General features: G+C 36.6%; 1 protein-coding gene across 30 annotated transcripts in view; it reads right to left on the reverse strand.

The window, feature by feature from the left end:
- The window catches only part of celf2 (cugbp, Elav-like family member 2), a 146,275-nt gene that overhangs the window by 41,239 nt on the left and 88,208 nt on the right, over window positions 1-16,828 (reverse strand). For 29 of the 30 annotated variants that reach the window (XM_042722244.1, XM_042722241.1, XM_042722239.1 and 26 more), the window contains one exon: window positions 10,195-10,391. In XM_042722244.1, the coding sequence (XP_042578178.1) occupies window positions 10,195-10,391 (197 nt within the window). Of the gene's footprint in view, window positions 1-10,194; window positions 10,392-13,049; window positions 13,209-16,828 lie in introns of those variants that run through there. The other variant, XM_042722246.1, reaches the window with a different exon arrangement.

Consider the following 16,828-nt stretch of genomic DNA (forward strand, 5'->3'; position numbering starts at 1 on the left):
TGAAACAGACACTGACCGTGTAATGTATTTCTGTGCAGCTGAGGAGGACAACCTAATGCGAAACTTTGTTGTAATTGTTATTATTTTGCATTACACTGTTAATGTTTTTTACTAAACAGTGTTTTATTGTTAACTAAAAGTAAGGATACAACTATTAAAATGTCATTAATTGAAATAAAGCTGAAATGAAATCAAATATAAATATTAGATGAAACGCTTGCACTTTAGAATTGTTGACTTGAAAGTTAATTGAAATTAAGTATTAAAAATTGCTAATACTCAAATAAAAAATAAGGCTGAACAGAAATAAAAAAGAAGTACAAAAGCACATACATTACTAAAAGCTAATTAAAATTAAAACTAAACATATACAAATAAAAGCATATTTAGAGTATTAAAAAATACTATAATTGCATATCAATATTACTAAAAAATAACACTTATTTTCAGACTGAAAACTCACTTCAGACTTAAATTAAATATGTAACACTTAATGGACATGCTCCATTAAGCCACATAATTTCATGATACTTTTTAAGGCCACCAAAACCAGGCTCTGTCCTTCATCGGAAGACTGAAAATGAGTATATGTACAGTATACTGTATATCTGCACGCATCACTGTCCTTGACTGGGCATTGGAGCACACAAGTACACACACACACACACAAACAGGCAGAGATGAGTGACCAGAAAGGACTGACAGAAAGAATCAGCTGGGGACCTTTGTATGTATGTGTATGTGCGGCTAAAGCAAGCTGAGAGTGCTGGCATGTTTTATTTAGAGAGAAAAGAGAAGAGGAACAAGAAAAAAATGAGTGAACTGAATCCCCTTTTACTGCCAAGGAGAATTTTGGCAGGATAAACTAAGGACTCACTCGTCCCTGGCAACGGTGCAGTCCAGACCATGGCCAAAACAACCCCGTTCCCAGTGTTACACACACACACACACACACACACACACACACACACACACACACACACACACACACACACACACACACACACACACACACACACCAGTCACCAGTAGGTGATCATACACATTTAAACTCCCAACATGCCTGAAACATTCCCATCAGTCAACATTGACACTGGTCCTGGCTGGGGGGCTTAATGGTTCCGGGCCATTAACACAAAGGTTGCAAGTTCAATCCCAATTAAGTGTGACCTAGGAACTGAAATGTTAATGAGATCCTGGTTCTGATCAATCACTATTGTGCTTGAAGAAAAAATACTGACCCCAGGGATCTCAAAGGACTGTATCCAGTATTAGTGTACCATATCTGCTAAAGAGCTTTCTCAAAATTGTAAGCTTAAATCTGACTGGTTGGTTTTGAAAATGAAAACAGTGGTTGGTTGCTTCCTGTCTCAGTGGCCAAAATGAGCTTCAGTGTGGACCAGACTTTATGGTCTAAATTTACGGTTATACAGCAATAAACGAAAATTTGTTGATGGTACTGAGTGTATGAAACAATTGTGAAACATTTGATATAAGGGGAGTGTTCACATGCGTTTTGTGTACAGAGATTTGAGTTAATACCACATGAGCCTAAACACTCCACAGCTACTCTGACAGTAATACTACATGAGCTCATAATACTCCAGTAGTATTAAGTAACACTCCACTACATCAAGACTTGGAAGACATCGTACACTTGCGTAAGACCAGTGAAGGTAAAGATAAGAATAAGATTGAGAAATCTGATAGTTCTGACGGAAGAGCCATGCTCAAATCTGTTGTAAAAAGCTATATACACGCACCACTGAACTCACAGTAGTGAACCAATTTAGTATGTTGCTTTGTTATTATAATTATTATTATTATTAAGGAAACAGTACTGTTTGTACATATAAAATGCAATATATAAAACAGCATTCAAATAAAATAATAATAATAATATATATGTAAAATAAAAATCTTAATTAATATATAACACAAACATAGACAAATATTAACATCAGCAGAAAATAATAACAGATTATTAATTATTATTATTATTATTAGAAAAATGCTTTATCTAACTTTTAATTAATTCAAACAGTAATTTCATTAATACGATGATGATGATGATGATGATGATAACGATGATATTATTATTTGAATAATGTTTTATTTCTAACTTTTAATACATTCAAACACTGCAGTTTCATTCTGCTGTTTAAATAACTGAAAACATACAATTAATAATGATGATGTTACTGTACCATTGAAAGTTTTTAACAGAAAGTAATAAATAAAGTGGAGAAGTCATGGCTTAATGGTTAGAGAGTTTGACTCCTAACCCTAAGGTTGTGGGTTCGAGTCTCGGGCCGGCAATACCACGACTGTGTTGCCCTTGAGCAAGGCATCGAACCCCCAACTGCTCCCCGGGCGCCACAGCATAAATGGCTGCCCACTGCTCCGGGTGTGTGTTCACAGTGTGTGTGTGTGTGTGTGTTCACGGTGTGTGTGTGCACTTTGGATGGGTTAAATGCAGAGCACGAATTCTGAGTATGGGTCACCATACTTGGCTGTATGTCACGTCACTTTTTTTTATTTTTAAATGAAAGGCAAATAATAATAATGATATTATTATTATTATTATTAATATTTTTTTTTTTATCTTTGTTTATCTCCAAATAATTTCAATATACATACTTTCACCAAAAAATAAAAAAATTGGAAACATCTGTGCTAAAGGATTTATTTATTTACTTATTTTTTGCTAATTGAAGAGTGGTGTCATTTATCATGTTACTGTTGCTGATGTTTAATGCGAATGGGGCACTTCACATTCTACTAAAACACACAGATGACAACTTGTGACTTACTGATTGTGCATATCATTCTCCTTTTCCAGTTCCTTCTAGAACATAGAGATGTCCAAAACCCTTAAAATTCTGCCTTCAAAACAACACTAATGCGCTAATATGAACCAGTCAGCCAATAAGATCCTGTTCATTCCTGTGTTGTCAGCAAAAGTGAAAGAAACGCAGGCTTTCTCGACTCTGCCAGCAACTCATTCCTTGGCTGTTGACAGCGGTTCGTGTTTAATCGTGTTGCAACACTTGAAACTTTTGACAATCCCACGCAGGGAGGTCAGAACAGCCATCCTCAAAGCGTTTTCCACATCCGTACGTGGCAGGACTGCTGACGTACGCTCTGAAAGCCCATGCCTCACCTGAGACGGATAAGACAGGATAAAACCACGAGGCATACAACCGCCTCAAGAGCTCCGTGACCGCTCGCACTCGTGCTCAGACTCGCTGACAGATGCATGTGCATGCTTACAAACCCAGCGCTCATGTTTTGGTATTTGCACATCTAACAGTAACAGAAAGATGTTTTTATATTTGATAATATATTAAAAAGTGTACCTGTGCTAGATTTCTTTAAAATTAATTCTGCTTCTGTTTCATGATGTTGTTGTATTATTATTACTAATACAATTATTACTATTGTGCTTTACGAATAACAAACATAGTTTCTTATGAATCTTTGCACATCGCCTTTCCTAATAATGTGCTAGTTAGCAAGTTCCGCGGCTCAGAGAACTGCTTGTCGCCCCATGGAAGAGAGGGGTAGGGTGAGCAGAGCTCATTAGCATTTAAAGGAACATGCACTGAAACGAGCTGTTGTGAACAGAGCTGTTTTTGACAAAGTAAAGAGTAGGGTTGGGTTCCAAACTCTGTACTTTTAAGGATACCGACCGAATTGTGTCGGTACTACCGAGTACCGATTCACGTTAAATCAATCGGTGCCAAATTTCGGTACCTGAGAATCTGGTATCTGGATGCATACGCTACAGAAAGAGGGAAAGAGAGACCCTGTGACGTGATGTCACCCCTGCAACTCGTTCAAACAACACACAGGGCAAGCCTAAATGTTCTGAAGTGTTACATTTCAAGGGCCATATGGTTTCTGTGAAAATGTGGAAGGGATCGCGGAGTCCATTTATAAAAACATAATTTATTCTATAGCGTGGAATGCCAAGGAAATTGTAAATTTTTGGACAAATAATTCAAAAGTAGGTCTGCCACTTAATTCGAATCACGATATGAACTAGTGTTTGTGAATATTAAAATGCAAAAAGATGGTTTAAATATGAATCCTGCATGTTCTGATTGCCTCTGTATGTATGAATAGTGGAAACGTGGTTTTATTTACTACACAAATACTGAAGCATACGTGATGCTCGCGGTGATTTTCGGCCGGTGGTCTCACTATATGACGGAATGAACACAAAAACTTCATCTCCAGAGCTGCTGTGAAAGCCACTTCATGAGAATTTTATCATTTCATTTGAGAAAACTAGCATCATCATACTGTATACACACAGGAACTTCATAGCATTCTGTCAAAATAAAAGTACGGTTTTAACATCTAACAGAAATATATTACTCTTGTATTACATTTGTACAGTATAATGTACATCTTTAAATTTTCATTTTCTATCAAATTTAAATAAAACAATTTAATAATAAAAATAAATATTACATCCAGATTAATCACTTAATTGTTAAAAAAAAAAAATACAATTATTAGCCCATTTAAAAAATGTTTTAAAGGAATATTCACACAATTTTTCTAGCATGTATTAATATCTACAGTAAACCTCAGTTTGTTTGCCAAAAAATAAAAGGGTTTAATTTTCATTTGATTTAAAATAAATGGGTAATGCCTTCATTTGATTCTCAGAAAATTTAGCTATTAAAGTTCAGCTATTCTTTTTAATAGTTTTTTTTATTTTTATTTATTTATTTATTTTTTTTGCATTTTTTGGATCATCAGTCATCAGAGCTTGTAAATATTTGTCACAGACACAGAGATTTACTTTAAATTTCCTCAAACTGACTTAGAACTCCTACAAATCATGTTTTCTGGCATTTCAAGTCTTATTTTGATGTAACAAAGTGTTTATATCTAACTGTATGAGTTGTTTACTTACTTTTTTAAAGTAGTCTTCCCATTCGTGCCATTTTATTGTTCATTCAGTCTAATTTGCGAAACGTGCACAAACACAAGAGGCGGGATTTGTCGCATGAACCAATCAAAGCCGAACCTAACCAGTCATATCCAAACATATTGCGATGAAGACATTGCCTCCTCTCACATGACTTCCCTCCATTCATTCTTAATTACCCCCCACCAAACTCAAGGCACGCTTTACAGACTCTGTTAAAACTCAATGGGCTCAGGGGAGGCGAGAGAGATGCCAACTCCTGCTAAAATTTACCTGCTGGTGTTGCTGTTGGACAATGTTTTAATGATTTATACACTTTCTAATGTTATTTTGTAACATTTGCATTGCTTTATATTTGTACTACAATTTTTTTTCTCGTTTAATATTTTGAGGAGGCGCTGTCTCCCTTGCCTCCTCGGATGAAATGTCACTGCTCCGATACTACTTTTTGCCTTTTCATTTTAAAGTCAACAGTTCCCAGCAATTTATTTATTATTATTATTTTTTATTTATTAATTTAAATAGTCTTTCACAACTGACTGTCAATTCAATCCGGAAACTGACGCTTTTCATGATCCAATCAATTCCTGAAGGACAAAACGAACTAAGCCCTAAGCATTCTCCATCTCGTTTCACTAGGAAATGTGTCGCATTATGGAAATATAACAGGTTTCGGATCCCGTTTTCGTGTTGACTGTAAATGAAAACATCTTGAATGCCAATTATTCCCAGATTCAGTTTTTGATCTGTTATACGAGACAGGCCGTCCAAAGCCCTAAAGTTATGGACTTAATCCCATGAACACACACATATCTGTTAGAATATATTTCAATACATTAGCATAGCACGTCTGCATTTGGCCTTAGAGGACACACACACACACTTGTATCATTCTGCGGCTGTGCTACGTGTCCAGGGACTGAAAAGGATGCACACACAAACACATCCATTCATCTTGTGAGCGTGTAGGCGTGCGTATGTGTGTGTGTGACGGACTTCAAAGGCAGACAGGAATACATCTTTACTAAAGAACCCCAGCTGCTCAGGGCCATTTAGCCCTGGACCGCTCTCGCATCACTCAATCAACAAGGGACAGTCTGTTTCTATGTGTGTGCGCGTGTGCGGACCATGCTAAATTGCAGCCCGGCTCTGATAAACAATTCCTGCTCTTCACCTCTGGGTGCATTTATATTCTATGCCTTCATTCTGGCCTCGCACACACATGCATGGGGCAGGCGATCTGTGAGGCCGTCTGTTCGGAAGCACCTCCCCGCTGATGCTCAGGCTAAGGCGGCCAGGCAGGGACACATGCGGGGCACAGGACGCAACGTCCCACGCTGAATCGGCACAGCGGGCTCGTGATCGTAGATTAAACCGCTGTAATAGACTGGTACATTTCCACACTGAAAATAAGGTTGGATCTGGGTTGACAAAATATCACACTGGCCCCTTAAACCTACAAGTCTTAAACCAGGAAGCACTAAAGTCAGTGAGCAAGGGTGCATAATATTGTCCTCACTGCATGAAGCTAATAAAACAACAACTCAAGATGCAAATCTAGATTGCTTCCATTATAATCCAGTTGTCTGCACTGCTTTGGTGCAGCATGATGTGATGGACAGTGCGGCACGCAAAAGCAAAGCTACTCCATCCACTTACAAAATGCACGTAAACCACAGATTTAATATATTGTAAATATTAATATACATTTAATATGCTTGAATACATATTTATTTTAATTATTATTATAAAGATATTATATATGACGTGTGAACTGATGTGTGACAAACTGACGAATGAATAAACAAAGTATTTTTATATTTTTGTGCTTTTATATATGTTTTAAAATATTCAATACATTCTAACTATCTAAGTTTCTACAATTTTTAGTAGTAGCTTATCAGTAGTGACTGTCAGTTTATGTACATATGGCAGAAATGTACGGAAAAATCAATTAAAGATGTAATCAAACAGACGATGAACACTATTAACATCAATTATTATATGATGCAATCAAACTTATAGCAAAATTTGGTAGTTCTGTATGTTGTTTCAGGGTTGGCATCATCTGAGGTCCTAAACAAATGTAATACTTCCCAAATACTTCAGTTGTTGAAGTTCCCAAAAATAAGTGTAAAACTTTTGAAAACTAAATAAAGACTGCAAACTGTCATGTTAGCTTGTGGGCAGGTTATGTATTAAACTAGTCGGTTGCATCAGTGGAAAGTCACGGAAACTAGAATAAGTGTGTGCGAACTTACAATCTTAGGTTATCTAATACTCTGTTTTATTTGCTTTAGGACACTTTAAATTGAGTCCTGTTAACTGGCACACTTTTCTTAATATAACCTGCCCATTAATTGGTAATTTCAAAAGGTGGAAAACTGTCCTTATGGGAAAAAAAAGGAAAACCAAATCCTTTAAAGAGAAAATCAGTTCTAATTGGTGGACGCCGAAGGGAAAAAGAGTGCCAGAGAGACACGTAGGAAGTTAATGCTCACCTTGCGACTTAGTTGGTAGAGAAATCTTTCAATACTGTCTAATTTAACAGCCGGAGTCACGCGCAGACGACCTTTTCCTAAATGAAAATGGGTAAGAGTGAAGCTGAAGGCTAGCAGCGGCCATTACGGCCCCACAGCTGTGTCAGAGGCCTTGATGAAGCTGGACCTGAGAGAGGCACTTCAACTGCAGCTAACTGAACTACAGGAGCACTCATCACCCCGTCTGAAAGCCAATCACACACCTCGGCTCTGCCGGAGATACCCGTCGCAATGCCTGTGTGTGCGAGGGAGAGAGTACAGGATTTGAGTAATGCTCTCCCACTCGGCCCTGACTCATCCTCCATAAGAGTGAGAGGATGGGCGGCACTGTGAAAGTGTACATGCCATCTTCCTGTCTGAGTGTTAACAACTCCGCAGAACCGAGGTTAACGCCTACGCTTTAGTGCTATTCTGAAACCTAGAGAGCTACCTCGCTGTCTACCGCCTACATAGGTGGCATCGGAACCAAAACGAAAACTCATAAATGACTAATTTGGAACATTACTGCATTCAAATCGTGTTGAAAGGATCATATCTATGAAATGAGTGAACATGAATGCCACCACAAGGTTGTAATTATGCGTACTCCACCCCAAAATGAAACCCCCAGGTTGTAACACAATTTAAGATATTTTGGATGAAAACCGGGAGGCTTGAGACTGTCCCAATGACTGCCAAGTAAATTACACTGTCAAGGTCCAGAAAAGTATGAAAGACATCGTCAGAATACTTCATCTGCCATCAGTGATTTAACCGTAACGTTATGAAGCGACGACAATACTTTTTGTACGCAAAGAAAACAAAAATAACGACTTTATTCAACAATTCGTCTCCTCTGTGTCTCTCCGCATCATCGTAGAACCATTTTGGAGAATATGTACTGAACGCAGGCAGATTACGCTCTTCTGTGTCAGCCGTGCCACAAGCGTAAATACACATAGAAAACGTATCCTTGTGGTGCGGCTTTGTTGAATAAATTCATTATTTTTGTTTTCTTCGCGTACAAAAAGTATTCTCATCGCTTCATAACATTACGTTTGAACCACTGATGGCAGATGGACTATTCTGACGATGCTTTTCATACTTTTATGGACCTTGCGAGTGTAATTTACTTGGCAGTCCATGGCACAGTCACAAGCCTCCTGGTTTCATCCAAAATATCTTAAATTGTGTCCCCAAGACGGACAAAGCTTTTACGGGTTTGGAACGACATGGGGTTGTTAGTGATTAATGACAAAATTTTCATTTTGGGGTGGGGAAATTTAAGTTCAGATTTTCTGAGTTGCAGGCGTGTAAATTAGAGAATCAAGGTGGAAGCTACATTTCAATTGTTATTGTTGACAATAAAAAAAATTATAATAATAATAATAGTTTGCATGTATTTAATGAACTGTTTGATGAAAAAAGCTAAAGCTAAACCAAAAGCTAACCAAAAAAATGCACCTCCTTTAGCTGGTGAACGAGGCATCAGGATAGTGTGAACAATCTAAACTACCCAGCATGCTCGATAGCAGCACATTTGCAATACAATACGTAAAGGCAATTAACACAGCAGGTCTTTGAATTCTACTGGCTTCCATTCTTTTTCTATGTTAACATGCTAATATCATTATGCTTTTGCAGCTTATGGCACAAACGATTTCCAAGACCTAGCCTTTTTCATTTCACTGTCTTACGTTTCATGTATTTAAACTCAACAATGCACTTTATGAACATTCTGTGTGAATCTTTTGCGTTTAATTGTGTTGTACTAAAGTTTGTTCGTAAATGAAAAAAAAAGAGAAATAAATATGAAACTGACCAACACAATCATTTCTGACCAAAACCACATGAAGATAATAATTCAAATGTATGTAGAAACTTAAGGGAAGGACATTAAGGCAGCAACGAAGCGCATGAACTTCTTGGGAGACTCCAATTTTGTTTGATGTTAGCATGTTGCTAAGCTAATATTGCGATACTATAAAGGTATAAACATCGCAAATACTGGGCCAAACTCTCGTTTTTATTTCAATTAAAAGTTTTGAAGAAATCTGGAATATTTATAAACATATTTTTGCAATTCGTTCTGCCATCTTTAGCGATAGTTTTAACGGAGCCTGTTGCGATGCATTCTAGCAATGCCTAAATAGATTTTTGGACATAGCTTTTGAGATTATTGTGATAAAACTGCTTACTAAGCTTGTCTGTGCAACATTACACACAATTTATCAACTCAAGCCATGACCATGTAAAGCCGAATTAGCCTATAAAGTTGTTCCATGAACAACAAATAAAACTTTTTTATGTTAAACACTTCTATAACAGGTTAAATACATTAATAAAAATAAAAAAAAATTGTATGAAAGAATTAATATACTGTAAGTGCTTTAACACAAATAAAAGCATCGCACTTTTGAAGAAATCCGGAATATTTATAAGCATATTTTTGCAATTCTGTCCGCCATCTTTAGCGATAGTTTTAATTGAGCCTGTTGCGATGCATTCTAGCAATGCCTAAACAGGTAACATAGCTTTTGAGAAATGGAGAAAAATAAAGATATGGATGGAGGATGCAAGTCAGAAACAGGCAGACAGGAAAAACACAAAACAGGAAGTCCGAGACTCAAGCTAACACATCACACATGTGAGTAGGTTTACATGACACAACACAACACCCTGCTGCTGAGATGGCATTTGTGATGTATTAAGACACGAAACGCACACTACCTTTGCTCTGTGGTGGGTTCTGACTACGATCTCGCAGTATGTTGATCTGGTAGACGGCGCCGTACGGCTCAAAAAGCTCCTTTAACTCTTTCTCGGCCCAGGAGCGAGGGATCTGACCCACGAACATCTTAATGGCGTCCGGATCAGGCTGGTCCAAGTGTTCCAGGGCGCCGTTCATCTTCCCAGCTGTACCGTTACTGCAGATAAACAGAAAGTAAGCGTTAGGAAGTGTCAACAGCATATGTCGAAATCTGAAAACACTGAAAGATGGAAAGTGAGATGGGTTGGTCTCTGAGCTCACAGCGAGAGCAAATTTGGGCCGGACAGATCGACAACTGCTCCTCATTAAAGCAGGAAGACATTGAGACACAAACCCTGATTAAAATCACAACAGTGTTATTACACTCAGCGTGTGTGCTGTGTCATGTGTGTGTTGATAGTCCTGAGCAGGTACAATTCAGACTCTGTTCCAGGTTCAATAAGCTCTATTACCATATAAAATAACTTTTATTTGCTCCTCAGTTTGTGAAAATGTGTGTTTACAGCCAATTTAAAATGGGATTCTATGGGGCAAATGATAAAAATACACATCATGATTATGATTAAAATGTGACACTAGACCACAAAACCAGTCATAAGGCTCACAAGCTGAATAAATAAGCTTTCCATTGATGTATGGTTTGTTAGGATAGGACAATATTTGGTCGAGATACAACTATTTGAAAATCTGGAATCTGAGGGTGCAAAAAAATCTAAATAATGAGAAAATGGTCATTAAAGTTGTTCAAATGAAGTTCATAGCAATGGATATTACTAATCAGAAATGACGTTTTGATATATTTACGTTAGGACATTTACAAAATATCTTCATGGAACATGATCTTTACTTAAAAACCTACTGATTTTTGTCTATTGCTACAAATACACCGTGCTGCTTATGACTGGTTTTGTGGTCCAGGGTCACAAATACCATTATAAGACTAAAATACAGTATTATTTGTGTTACCATGAGATTACTGTGATGAAATTACTTCTGTCAACTAATGCCATGACCATGAAAAGCTGAATTCGCTCTGTTATAGAAGTGTTTAACATCAGAAGGTTTATTTGTTATTCTTTGGAACAACTTTATATATGGACATGAAATACATTAATTAAAATACATTTCTGTATGAAATAATAAACTTTAACATTTCTGTTTTAAAACCTCCCAGTACATTTGCCCCATAGACTTCCATTGTAAGTGGTTTATTGCAAACACAATTTCACAAATTGCATGAATTGAATGCAGACTTTCACACACAAATTAAACAAATCGTGACATAATAAAAACAGCTGAGCTGAGTCAGGGTGCGAGACGGATCTGTGTGACCCCTAGACGCCCATGTTGCTGGTTCAACGAGCTCATGAGGAATTTCAGGCACTTGTTTCAGTTCCAGATGAAAGCACTCAAAGAGAGAGAAAGAGCGAGCGAGAGAGAGAGAGAGTTATCGACACTCAAGTTTCCTTTTTTACCAGCTTACAAGTAACAAAACATTAACAAGCCTAAAAAAACTCAAAAATCATTGAGTGTCTACTCAATTTCATTTTAGTTTGGTTTTGCTGATCGAAGGCCAACCTGCCTGCTGCCCTTCGACGGATGTGAAAAAATAAAATGAAATAAATAGATACTTCTATCCTTAGCGAAGAAGCATAACCATTTTCTCATGAGACTAATTATTGCACTAAGCATTCTGTGAGTAAGCCTTCGCCACCTGTTTCAAGATAACCATTCCAATTTCTTCCCTTTTGAAATGTACATCACTCCAAGGACATTTTGACACGAATTAAGCACAATTCTCTGTACAAAGGAGAATTTTCATTTTTATAAATTTTCTTAAATCATTTTTTTTTGTGTGTTATGTTTTTATTGTGTTTTATTGTGTTAGTTGTAGCTGTATTTTTCTTTTTTCTTTTTTTTTTTTTGAATTTTAAGTTATTATTATTTAATCAAAACAACCCAACTGCAGTTTGATATACATTAACTGGAATGCAGGACAAAAAAAAAACATGATTTTTGAACATTTTTACAAAATAACTCTTCGTATGTATGTATATATATATATATATATATATATATATATATATATATATATATATATATATATATATAAAGAGACTAAACTGCAAAAAATTTAATCAGTGTAATTATGACAATCACAAGAAAGAAAAAGAAAGAAACAAAGAAAGAGAAATATTTATGAATGAATATGAACGAATCCCTTTTCAAACTGACAAAATACATTTAAAAATTTTAATTAAATTCATAAATAAATGTCAATTAAATATGTTAAAGATTTTTTTTTTTTTTTTTTAAATGTCAAGTTTAAAAAAGAGACACTGGAGCAACAAAAGTAGACTCAGAAAGGTGGAAATTGACTTTTTAGTTAAAGAAACAATGTATAATATTATACATTATACTATTAATGTACTCAACAAAAACAAAATTTTTGTAACTTACAAAAGTGTAGAATATGGAGACTATAACAATTAGTCAGCACACAAATAGACTGAATCCTTCATGAGGCCCGTATATAGATATTCAAGGAATTGTTTCGTATGGACAGTTTACAAACACACACACACACACACACACACACACACACACACATACATAAACATAACGCACTACACATTCACAGATTAGAAGTGGAAAAAAGCCATAAAGAACTAACTCACTCGGCCATTCACAAAGCCTAATTTCTCTTTAAGCCGATGAAGTGATTTGTCATTCTATTCAAAAGAACAAGGCCTAGAGTTAAAGAGCAGCAACCAATAAAAAGAAAAGGTCAGAGGTAAAGAGAAGAGACACAGACCTCTGGACTCGATTCATCCATCTCTTGCAGAAGGACCCTATTCTCTCCGCGGAGACGCCCAAGTCTTTGAGTGATTTAAAGGACATTTCTGCCTGCGCCGCGGGAAAGCCACCCTCTCGGGTCGCCACGCCAACCGCTGCTCAGTTACCTCCACCCCAATAAATCCCCCAGCAGTTACCACAGTGATAAGGGTGCCCCTCGCCGCCGATCAAAAAGCAATAATGGCGAAAAAAGCGAGCATGACACAGACATAGAGGGCCGAGAGCCAGAAACTGACTCTGATACAGAGAGAGGGATGGGGCTGCGAGTGTCAGGGTGTTGTGCGTGTATGTGTGCGCTTGTGTGTGTCACAATTAGTAATTGTTTCATTCGACAAGGCCCGACTGCAGGAATACAAAGGCACAAGTCACAGGAAGCCTGTAACAGTGTGCTGGAAGACACTCGCACACACTGGGCTGGGGCTGGAAATCAAGAACCGGTTCTGAAACAGTTCCATTTTTTTAAGAAAAAAAGGCTGGAATCGAATGAATTTGGTTTCCGTTAGCTGTTTTTGAACATTTGGATTCATTCTCGGATGTAGACATTTTTCAAGAATTAAATACTTTTAGCAAACAGGGATAAAATAAATTGGTCAAAAGTGATAGTAAATTAACATCCACAACAAAGGGACTTGTTTATAACATATATACACAAAAAAAGTAGACTACATGGTATAATACAGTTACAGTAGGACTATCTGGTGCTAAAAGGAATCCTTAAGGAACCAGACTCATTACGTGGGATCACAATCGTTAAATTCCTTATAATTCCCTGCAAAGGCCTAAGGAGAGGAGCCACTGACAGTTTAAATACATTGTCCTTTATTTGGACCATCTTTTTTCACTCTTCTGTGCTGACAAGGTAGAAAGAGAAAAAGCCAGACACAAGGTGAAAATAAAAGTCTTTGTGTGTGTGTGTGTGTGTGTGTGTGTGTATGTGTGTGTGTGTGTATGTTTGTCTGTCTGAATGTAAGTCCTGAGGCTCAGATTAAGTTGTCAAGTGGATCCACTCCTGCCATAGCATTCTTTCTCTCTCTCTCTCTCTTTCTATCCACTTCCCTCTCAATTTGAGTCAATTGTCTGCCTTAATGGCTTAACTAGACCTTCCATCAGCCTGGGCTGCTCTTAAGGTGTGTGTGGGGGGGTTGCTGATGTAAGGATCTCTGATAGTCCGCAGGCTCTCTCTCACACACACACACACACACACTCACTCACTCGCTCGTGTACTTATATTATACAAGTGTAATAATACTGCAAGCCAGCAAGACAATAATTTGTGCTTCTAAAGATAGGCTTGATGGTAATATAAACATAACTGCAATATAACAAATGATGATTGGAGATACAGTAATGGTTGGACTGAGGTTATTTCACGCCTGAGCAGCATCCATAAAAAGTTACAGAAACTCAGAGCACTTACGATGTTTTAAAATCTGGTATAGTTAAACATATATTTCAAATATATTTATAGATATTTTATATTTGTTGTTATGCGGTATTGCTATAACTAGTATAACCTTTATGCATATACTGTTATATACACATTTTTTTATAATATATTCTGTGTGTATATCTATATATTAAATTATTTGTAAATACTTGGCATTTCATATTTTTATATTTTATTAGGTGTGTGTGTGTACAATATATATAATATGTAGTGTGTATATATATATATGTATATAAAATTTGTTGTAACAAATTTTAACATTTTATATTTTTATCTTTTATTATGTGTGAGATATATATATATATATATATTTCCACAATAACACTTTTGCATACATTACACTTTTACATATTTTATAAACACAATTATATGATAATTGTGTATATTTTACACAAAATTATGTATATAATACCTAGTGTATATGTATATATTTGTGTTATTCAATAATTAAAATACTTCATGTCAAGTTGGTTGAAGTAGGCTATATGTACCTACGCATCTACAGTAACAGAAATATAATACAGTTATACAGTATGCAAAACACACACACACACACACATATAGTGGGCTGATAAGGAGCGAAAAAAAGAGGAAAAAAAATGCAAGTAGACTGTGAAAATGAAACTAATTTGGATACAAAATCCCTCTTCCACCCATTCCACACACATTAGTTGACAGGCAGCTGGGGGAGAAGTCGCAAACCTGTAATTTCCTCGGTTTAAAAAAAGAGCACAGCTGACAAGTGTGTGTATGTAAGCAGGAGAGACTGAGAAAGAGTAGGAAAAAGTGATTTTTATTTATTTTTCCAATCATCACTAGAAGTTAACACCGCCTGCCTGACAGCTGTGCTGTCGTATCTCTCTCTCGCTGGCGACAGGTGATGCTTTAATTCCACTCATCAGTTAAGCTTTATGATCCTAATTAATCTCATTGGTCATAAAAACAAGGCGTTCTGCTCCCAGCACTGAAAAATACTCAATCCATCCACACTTAATAGGGAAGATTTATCTCCGTTTCTCCATGGCTCATCTATTGCTTTATTTCGCTGTCTTTCTTTCATCGTGTCATAATTCAAGGCTTGTCAGTCACGTTTATGATGAGGAAACCATCCATTCAGTGACCCTGTATGTTGAATGTCCCATTCGCTGTCAAATTTGTGGTAGAAGCATGTATTTATGACTGAGACTGTTCGTTTTGCAATTTAGTTTTAGGACATAATGGCTTTGTCACAAAACCCAGTGAGCTGCCATAGGAAGTACATACAAATGATCAAATCTTCAATTTTTTGGTCATCATAACCATGTGAACGTTTAAACCATGTGCGTTTTTGGTGACAGAGGCCTGTACAAATGTTCAAACCGTACATGCTTTTTAGGCATAGTAGGCTGTGCAAATATTTCAATAGTACATATTTTTTGGCTATCATAGGCGTTTGAACGTTTAAACTGTACGATTTTTGGGCAACAAAGGAACGTAACAACATTCACAAAGTACAGATCTTAGACATTTTGTTGTGCGAATGTTAAAATTGTACATGTTTATTAGCAATCACAGGCTGTACAAACTTTCAAATCGTACTTTTCGTTAGGGCATCATAGGCACTTACTAATGTCCAAATCGTACACATTTTTTTTTACGAATCGTAGACTGTACAAACAATTAAAAATACAAATTTTTTGTTTGTTTTCACATCAAAGGGATGTAAGAATGTTTAAACAATATGCATTTTTGGGCAAAATAGGCACATACCAACATTTTAGGCATTGTAGGCTGTGCGAATGATGTGCAATGTGTGAACGTAAAAATCGTACACATTTAATAGACATCGCAGACTGGGCATTAAACCCAAGCATTTTTTAGATGTTGTATAAGCCCATAAAAACATTTGAGATTTATCCATTGTTGTGAAGATTCAAATGGTACACATTTTTGGGTGTTGTAGCCATGTACACACATTCAAATTCTATGTATTTTTATTTTCATTATTAAGCATTATTATTATTATTGTTCAGACTGCTTCCAAACCTGTCAATCTTCAAACTCGCTTATGGATTCCAAAAATGCTGTAGGCAGCTCATAGGATCTGAAACAGCCAATGATGAGCATTTGTCCTTTAATATGTCCTGACCACGATAGGTAGACTTAACCACACACACGCACACAAATCTCACACGTCAAGGTCAGACAGGCAGTGTGACTCCAGGAAGATATTTCCTGTCATCATGTTCGTCAACTGTCAGGGAGATGTCAAACTTGGACTATATTTAGAAAAAATCACCTAGGACAAACTG

This window comes from Cyprinus carpio, chromosome B4 (assembly GCF_018340385.1).
Source record: "Cyprinus carpio isolate SPL01 chromosome B4, ASM1834038v1, whole genome shotgun sequence".
NCBI classification, from domain to species: Eukaryota; Metazoa; Chordata; class Actinopteri; order Cypriniformes; family Cyprinidae; genus Cyprinus; species Cyprinus carpio.